This window comes from Electrophorus electricus, chromosome 7, assembly GCF_041902795.1.
Source record: "Electrophorus electricus isolate QZ-2024a chromosome 7, ASM4190279v1, whole genome shotgun sequence".
NCBI classification, from domain to species: domain Eukaryota; kingdom Metazoa; phylum Chordata; class Actinopteri; order Gymnotiformes; family Gymnotidae; genus Electrophorus; species Electrophorus electricus.
The window spans coordinates 17,403,104-17,412,500 of record NC_137503.1 but is presented as its reverse complement, the minus strand read 5'-3'; the positions used below and the strand labels follow the sequence as shown (position 1 = coordinate 17,412,500).

At 36.3% G+C, this 9,397-nt stretch overlaps 1 protein-coding gene across 1 annotated transcript; it reads right to left on the bottom strand.

Moving 5' to 3' along the window:
- Positions 1-2,156: 2,156 nt before the first annotated feature.
- Positions 2,157-9,020, bottom strand: prelid3b (PRELI domain containing 3). The gene is made up of 6 exons (XM_027010777.3): positions 8,885-9,020; positions 6,906-7,074; positions 5,661-5,750; positions 5,047-5,117; positions 4,022-4,124; positions 2,157-3,707 (listed from the first exon to the last, which is right to left on the bottom strand). Exons 1-6 carry the CDS (start codon positions 8,914-8,916, stop codon positions 3,591-3,593), a joined length of 582 nt encoding a protein of 193 aa, XP_026866578.1. The 5' UTR covers positions 8,917-9,020; the 3' UTR covers positions 2,157-3,590.
- Between the last annotated feature and the right edge of the window lie 377 nt (positions 9,021-9,397).

The following is a 9,397-nucleotide window of genomic DNA, read 5'->3' as shown; positions in this document are numbered from 1 at the left end:
TCGATCCCATATGGACAGTAGTAATTTGTCCACCCATTCTTTCATTTTTATTTATCTCTCCTTTATCACATAGAACCCAACTTATTTCACAATTTTTACACAGAAAAAAACTGCTTTCACAAAAACAAAAATCTGATGTAATGGTTCAACTGCTATCCAAAGCACTTAACTGCATTAAATACTAAGTAATAGCACAGTAGTTTACTAGTTAGTATGTTGGCCTCTCAGTTTCCATGCTCTCCTTGTGTGGGTTTCCTCCCAGACAGGAGTGAATTAAAATATTCCCAGAGACCCCTGATTTACAACTACAGTCCAAAGACATGGTTATATCAATTGGGTGGTAGTGTGACTGTGTGTGAATGACTGTATGTTTGCATGTCCAGAGACAGATGGTACTCTGTCCTGGGCATTATGCTCTCTCCCTTTCCCTGTGCCCAATGCAGTCACCCAGGGGGCTGTGGTTTACAACTGTGTTGATTGTCTGTTTTTTTCTCACTGGTGTGTGTTGTGTTGGATGTTAAAAAAACAATGCAGTAAATGTGGTAACTCCACAAATAGGAATGTTACATAAATGCAGTAACTCCATGCAACATTACTTAAATAATATAACAATTATCAACTGTTAATTTGTTAATGTGTCATGTTTTATTTAAGTGCAGCTAGCTAATGTTGTGAGTTCTAGTAATATAATATAATAGACTTGTATCTTATATACAGGCTATGAGTATACACACATAAACTATAAAACTTTTTTTGTGTGTCTTTCAGAAAGGCAGGAAGGACACTCACTGTCATATCATGTTATCTGCATACTTTAAATGAAAACAAAAGTGCAACATTGAAATTGATGTTAACTGAGTCCATGTGAAATAACGCCCATCTCTCCATAAAATTGTTTTCAGATAAAATTAGGCACTTGCTATGGCCTGTTGATCCACAGCTTATTAATTGCAGTTATGGAGAAGAAGAAGAAGAAGAAGAAGAAGAAGAAGAAGAAGAAGAAGAAGAAGAAGAAGAAGAAGAAGAAGAAGAAGAAGAAGAAGAAGAAGAAGAAGAAGAAGAAATCATCCACATCTAGGGCCAATTTCAGAATTATAATACATGTTTCTAAGATATGATTTGATAAGTAAAATTACGTATATGGTTAGTCTATGGTCACTCCCTGTTAGCATCATATAGTCGCAATAGCCGCAATATTTCTCTGAAGGTGGGTCACGCAAAGCATTACTGATAAAATTATCTGTTTGCTTAATTATGTAAAGTCTGTCAATCAAAGAGCTCAAGTCATACCCATAGTTATTGGTTCCAGAACAGCCGGTTAAAATTTCAGTGATCGAAGTCAGTCAACTCTGTGTAGACTGAATTTAACTGAAGCGCGTACACGGTTAACGTCAACATCGGTTGAGCGCTGATAATAGGATTCAACATGGATGCCAACGGTAAAAACTGTAGACCTTCTTTTAGCAATGTATCTAATTTGAAATTAACGTTACGTATGCAAACTATTATACTTGAAAAAGTAACACCAACAACGTTACCAGAGGAACGACAGTTGAAGTTCCAAAAGATATGACTGAGTCAGTATACGAGTTCATAAAACTGCATAAATGTATAATCTAAAGCCTAGTCATTCACCATACATCGTTTAGGATTTTTTATTTATTTATTTTTTTGATCGAACTGGTCGTTCGATCTGCTTGACAGATATGAATTTAATAAATTTACGAAGACCTATATTATTTCAGATTTCTGTTAGGAATCAGTATCAGTAATCAGAAATTAGTATTCCATGACACCCACTTGTCTTTTGAGCTGCATACAGGGAAATAACTTGGTGACCACGTTTCTTTAAAGCACCCACCAAACATATCAACAATCATGGCATCTAATTTGTAATAGTACTGGAGGTCTACTAATTTACTGAGAGAAGGCACAAATGTCTATACTCCCCATTTTATTTCATCAATGCCTGTAAACAAATGTTTCCCATAGCCAAAACGAAAGACTAGGGCCCCAATTCCGCAAAGTATGGCAGTGTTAAGTTCACCCTAAATAAGAGAGAGCAAGTGTTCGATGTGATGCTTACTCGACCATTTAATGATAATCTTTGTTATCATCACGCTTTTGGGGAAAAAAGGTCTCCATGCATCATAATATTGACTTATTACATGAGTGCAACAGACCTTTATTATACAAAAGTTATTATTACACCTCAGCAAAGACTTTACAACACAGAGAAAATCCTGTTTATTTTTTATATAAAACAACTAATTACCATAAATACTGGGTGATGAGTAATAACGATATATCATTAGGATCAGCATCAAATGCAATATCTCTCCCCCAAGAGGTAAATTCAAATGCAAACACTAAAATTGTAAACTACATTTTACATTTTAAGAAGCCTCCCGCACTCCAAATGTTACCAACCTCAACTGGTTTATGAATGATCACTGTATGAAATAACAAAGGCTACTGCTGTTTAAATAAATAAATAAATAGATGGCTTTTTGGGTTAACCAATGAGCAAGTATGCATTCCCTGTTCCCCAATACCTCTGGTCTCCTCTTTCACTGTTTGGCCTGATAGGGAAATAAATGCCTAAGGTTAGAACCCGCTTCTCTGGTTCAGAGTAAATTGTGCGTTTGCTCATGCTAAAGCTAACAAGAATTATGCAACTCAATCTTTAAGATGCTCTACTAAACATGACAACCATCCTAACTTCTAAAATACTTCAAATTCCATATCTATGTTTACAGAAAAAACACACCTTTAAAAAAGTATAACTATTATATACACCCCCCCCCCCCCCCCACATACCTGCACAAAATTGCCTTCTAATAAAATATGGCATTATGCTGCCTTCCTCCTTCAAGACAGTTATGACATGAAATTGCAATCAATAATCAGCATAATTAGGGCATAAGTACTATTTTTGAAAACACGTTAGCATCATAAAACAAAAAATATATATATTGAATTGTTCCCTTCATTGTATTTCTATAAACTGTTACAATTCTATAATAATGAATATTATAACCCTAGTACAGTATTCAAGTGTGAGAATGCTTGTAAGGCATCATTAAACAGAACAACCCATGTTAACAGTACAATAATATGTCTGACCTCAGTTTAACCTAGAGAGTGCATTACATAAAAACATCCAACTTAGTCATTGTACTGCACAAGTCATGCAGGTATTCTTTAAACACTTTAGTAATGAACAGTTTGCACAAATGTCAACTACCCCCCCCCCCCCAAAAAAAAAGAATGAAAAGAAATGCTCAGCTATCTGATGCGATTTGACACCCAAGGTACACATTAGTTACACCTCATACAGTAAGGGAATATGGTTGATGGTAAGACTCTCTCACTATCCCACTGTGCATCTAATATAGATGCTACAACAGGAGGGGTCGGAGAGAATACTTTTCCTCAAATAGGGAAAAAGGCTGAAAGAAACACACTGTCACAGAGAAGGAGGCCGTATGCTGGTGTGGAAAGGCATGGAAAGACACAAAGCAAAGCAAATAAATACATTAAAAAGATCCCTAATGAAACAGAAAAAGGAATGCAGAAACATGGAAAAGTCATTTTTCTGTAACTGCTGCAGCCATTGGTGTCCGTATGGTGCCTCTTGCTGTAAGAGTTAGTTCTTCAATCTCAGCATTCAGACGCCTAATAACCCACTCCATAGCTTCACGACCCTGCAGTCATGCATAAAGACAGACAGATAGTAAGTATAGTTTGTAAAATAAATGATGGAAGTCATCATTTTATATAACTCAATTGGTCAATTGTGGGATAAGCACACACATTTAGCTCTTGGTTAGTGAGTACCTAATGTCAGCACAGAGCAGTCGCTCTGTGGTGAGATTTCATTTGGTCATTTCAGGTGAGAAAAACACCAACATCTATAATTTCCCCTATAATTTCTATAACTTTTCTTGGGTAAGCACAATTGTTATGGACTTAACATAAAGCCCAACAAAGAGCAGGGGCTGCATTGCAGAGTTCCCACCTTTCCTGCATTGGTTGAGATGCTGCTTGCCATTAGTCCTTCTAGGTAGCTACTCAAACTAACTCCCTTCACAGAGATGATTGCCTCCTGGGTCAGCACAGTCCTGTGACATATAATGGAACACAATCAGTAATGTTCAAAGCAGATCATGAAATGGAATTATGATGCAAAACATAATCAGTAAAAGTATGACATACAGACATAGCAAAGCACAACCCCTTACAATACTCACCACTGTATACTTCATGAAAAAGTGGGTTGGTGATCTTGTCTCTTTTTTTTTTTAACAAGTCGCTTTACCAGCCAGATGCCACTGGGCATCACATCAGCGCTCTCAGTAAATAATGAAAATGATCAAACTCACGCAAATGATAGGTTTACCCTTCAGGCCCCTAGAGCTTTTACAGATCTTTGAAAATATGCTTTTAGTTGCAGTGAATTGGCAAGCTAGAACACATTACTGGATACTCCAAAGTGTGAAAATCTCTTAACCATTTCAGACTTTTCTTTTCAACCACCCCCAGTTAGTCTCCAATTATTTGCTGATTTTAGTTAATAATAACAATATGAAATGTTTTGTGAAAATGCCTTCCAAAACTCCAAATCAAGCATCTTGTAAAATCATAAACTCATATTTTGACTGACATTTAATTTTCCATTTGGAACCGCCAATATGTCCATAAATCTTTCTGAAAAAATAAAATGTTAACCTAGAGCCATGGCAAATTATGCCTACCCTGCATTATGAGGCTACAACAGACAAAAGGGATGTGTTAGTTAAATAATTAACTTGGAATATTGGGCACTGGTATGTCAATGTTACAATTAAAGTTTGTACTGCAGTGGTCAGTCACTGGTTCTTTGACATAAAAAGCATATTTGTTAGTACTAAATCCAGGTCTGGAGCATAGACTTACATTGCTAAAGCAGAGAAATATCAAAACAATGCTAAAATATGTCTTCAGTAAGTCAATTTGAAAAGCTTAAAATGTCCTGGAAGACAACAGGCAAATTGGAGGGCTTACTTTTCTGGGTCATCAGGATGTGGTCTGTATATAAGTCTTTCATCCACAGATACCATGTTAGTAAATGTTATCTGTGAACATACAATACAAAATCATGTTTAACATGGATATATGGATTGGGTGGGAGTGTCATGGTTTAAAATATTCATGGTATAATCTAGACTAAAAACAACTGGTTAATACTCCTAATAAACTCCATAACAAACCCATCATTTCCACTAGTGGTCAACCAAATAATTGTCAATTTGAGATAAGCATCGAGGTTTTTTTTTTTTCTTTTTTAATTACCTTTTTTACATCTTTGATTACCTGCTACATTTATTTAGTTGACATTTTTAATTTAAAATAAGTACAGTGAAGACAGTGCAAATCTACTTAAACAGAGACAATGCAGACAATAAATGTGTTATATAAATCTTCATTTAAAGTTCAGCAATTTATAAATATATAAAAATATATATAAATATCAAGCAATATGTAGTGTTCACCATTTATATTTGGTTTAGAAACATTAGTGTGTCCAAACCTTGACCTGTGCTGCATGCTTTTTTCCCCCCCTTTTTCCTTGTAGCTAGATTTTTTTTCCTGATAGGTATGAAAAATGTGGCTCTTACATTTGCAGACTGGAGTTCTAAGGTTTTCTCTTTGGGATCCACAAGTGAGTGCTCTTGAACATATGTACATGTTCTTGCATTACCAATTATCTGTGAAATGAAATCACAAACTGAAATCATCATGTTAACAGTAACCACATAAAGAAGAAAAAATCCATATTAAAAACAAATGAAAGGTTGATTTAAATTGAGAAGATCAAAACAGAGCAATGTTTACAGATTTTATGATTTCAAAGATGCATGGCTAAACATTTGTGTATGTTTGTGGTGCACAAAATGACTAAACCTCAAACATGAGACTGTCGGAATGTGAACATGACAGAAGGCCTTTAGGTAACCCTCTGGCACGAAGAGTGTCAGTATCATGTATACAAGAGCAGAGAACATAGTTGCAGTCAATTAATACCAGAAACTAGATGCCAACTAGGTGCCAAATGGGTGAACGGGACAGCATGTTTTTATTGCTTGGTACCACTAAAAATAAATAATTTTAAAAGCTTCAAAACATACAGTACAACATTCAAGTCATTCCCCCAACTCAGTATCTTCAGTTTGTAAATGTAATAACACACACGAGATTGGGTGCGTCACCCAGCCAAAGTAATTTTTGATTTGAACTAAAACAAGCTTCGTCTAAATTATATCTACTTGGTGAACATCCTTAAATCAAAAGGGCAATTATCTCAGGGATTCTCTTTATTTTCCTTACATATAAAATGTATAAAAATTACAAAGTAGTAATACAAAAGGTTACAAAGTAGTAATAATAAACTTCTAATGAACAATATAAGCAAATATGCCCTCTAACTTAGTCAGGCATGGATGTTGCTTGTCAGCTAGCAGATGGCAAAGTGTTATAAAACTGCATGAAGGAATGACAAGAAGAAAATTAACTTACATAAACTTATAATAAATTATAATGAGTTAACACCTTTGAAGATGTTGTTAGAAGAATGTTTTGTAAGACTAGTTTCAAAAGTTCTCAACCATGACAAAAACTTGGCCGCCTGCAAAATCTGATCAAGCTGACTGATGCACAGAAGATGGAACATCAAATCTTGACACAGGATAAAGACTAGTCTAGTAATTACTGAATATAGTTAAATATTAGTGTCACTGAGCTCTTGTAATGCTAGCCTATAAACAGAACCCTCTCAGTCATGCACTCTGTATATATGTAATCAAGTGTATAACTTGTCAGCAAAGAGAAAAGACAGCAAAAAAAGAGGAAAAGGGAGCTCTTACTGATCTGACAATAGAAGGAAGGCCCCATTCAGTGCTAAGCAGGCGTTTGCTGTGGAGGCGACCTTGCTGGTCCACGGTGCGGTTTAGCACGTCGACACCAAAAACACTGGGATTCATGGGGTTTGGGTACTTCTGCATGGCTGCTTTGGTCACAGTTTCCCATGGGTGACTATGAAGAAAAAGAAAGTTGTCACTTTTTTTGGGAAATGCAAAGGCTATGAAGACATGGTGAATTTCATGTAATTTTGAAATCCTCAATAATTGTGGGCTTGTAAAAGTCAGTTTCACAGTACTACTGCAGATGAACATACCGACCACAGCACAGGATGGAATGTGGCAGTGGCTATGTAAAACAGCTTCACATGGCACCATGGCACTCAAATTCTCAAAAGCTCACAAGTATTGAAAGACTTGATATGGTTCTGGCATAACGTGTATAGCTCAGCCATCTCCAGCCACAGGCTTTAGGAAATATCTAAGGCTTCTATTTTATCCATCTTACAGCTTACTCATTTTTGACACGTGTTTGAAACACAAATGTGATGAGTTTAATTCCCGTAATTCACTAACATAATAGTTTTAACTGTATTGAAACATTATTGTCTGAAGGCTTTTTCTGGGTTAGTTCAATTGTCTAACAAAAGTCTGCTAAAACCAAAGCAGTCTCATCTATATTGTGCTCTTCAAAGGTTGCGCTGCCATTTCCTACATTATCATTTTTATGGATGCAGAATTCTCAAGCACGTGGCGCGTGACGCAATCGGGAGAGTTCACTAGGTAGGGGAAAGGTTACACTTACTCACAAGATAGTTAGGCAATAGGCAAGTACTGAAACTATATCTCCATTACCGTGTACAGTGGACACGCGGGTCGAGTCTAGAGTTCAACTCCAACAATTTCTAACCATTCGTACCAGCTAGCTAACTATAACGCGACAGAATATAACTGTGTCGACGCAAGGCATAAATTAGTTTAGCTAGCTAGCCAGCTAAATTAGGTTCACTGGCTATTATTAATTATATATATATATAGAAGGTTGAGAGGAAAATGCTGAATAAGCTAAAGCTGAATGCTGAATAAGCTAATCGTTGACCTTCAACCTTGGAAAAAAGAACATGTCAGCTTTACTGAGAAATTCACTTACAAGTCACTTAACATACAAGCCTAGATAGATAATTATTTGCGATAAACGACACGAATCCCAAATAACATCTTTAGCTTCCGGTTTTAATTTATCTAAGCAGCTAACCTATCTTACCAATACACCAGCGTTTACGTCGCCGGTTTTTAGGTAATGAGCTAATTAAAGGATGTTTAATGAGGTCAATTCAGGTTTTACACAGATTTCAATTATTACCATAGGCAGCACCTCTAACTTAGCCAGCTAGCTAATACATTAGATCGCTTAAAATAGCGCTACGTTTTGGCCTGCTAACCACATATTGAAACGAGTTTGACGACCATGGAGCACCCGATCATGATGGAATGACCAATACATTAATGTCAGAACTTAGCACTTATGTATCTTATTGGATTTTATCAATTTCTCTTCTTGTGTGCTAACTAGCTAACTGTTTAGCAACGTATTCTAGCTAACCTGATAGCTAACCGCTAGCTATGCTATTTAGGTTAGGTATTTTAGCAACCAAGGTCGAAAAGTTGTTCTTAGGTTCCATAGTCAGTTGCTATTGCTAGCTAGCTAGATAGTTAGCTAAGTGTCTCCCTAGTTATATGCGTAGCTATTAGCTATTTATTTATATTTTTGAAAGGAATAAAACTTCCTTCTTAAAGTATCCCAGACAAGACAATGATTGTTAAGTTATACTAACGTTCTGGCTGGCCGCCTGCCTATAAGCTACATTTGACTGACTTAGCTTGCCAGTGAGCTTAGCTTAGTCCCTAGCATTCTAACACGCTGCATTACTGTGTCACGCAACATACGGTATTGAGGAGGAAAACGTATCACATTGAACACTCACTTAAAAACGTGCTCAGATGTCCAGATCTTCATGGTTTACTTATAAATGAAGACTTGACCGGCAAGTGCTCCTCTTCTCACACCAGAGTCGCAGCTTCCTGTCGTGAACGCGAATCAGTCAAGAATGTTATATGAAAAAAAAGTGCTCCGCCCATAATGTTTGATTTACATCAGAGTAGGTATTTCACTGGCTCATCAGAAGAAAGTGCTTTAAGATACCCAAGAGCCGTTAAGTGCGGGGAAATATTTTTTTAAGTTTGACGGTTTCGAGGTAAGGAATATGTTTTTATTGCTAACAAATAAATTGTATCCAAAATATAGTTGTGTTACGTGATGGGTTATTGTGTTGTGTTGTGTTATTTATGATGGGTTATTCTTCCTGTTTTTCCATGCTAATCACTGGCCATCTACCGTACATGTATTGTTCATGTGTTCATCTTTTCAGATCTAACCTACAATTTCAGTTTTATTTGCATGCTGCTGTAGAGTTGATACCAACACTGGACTACACCTG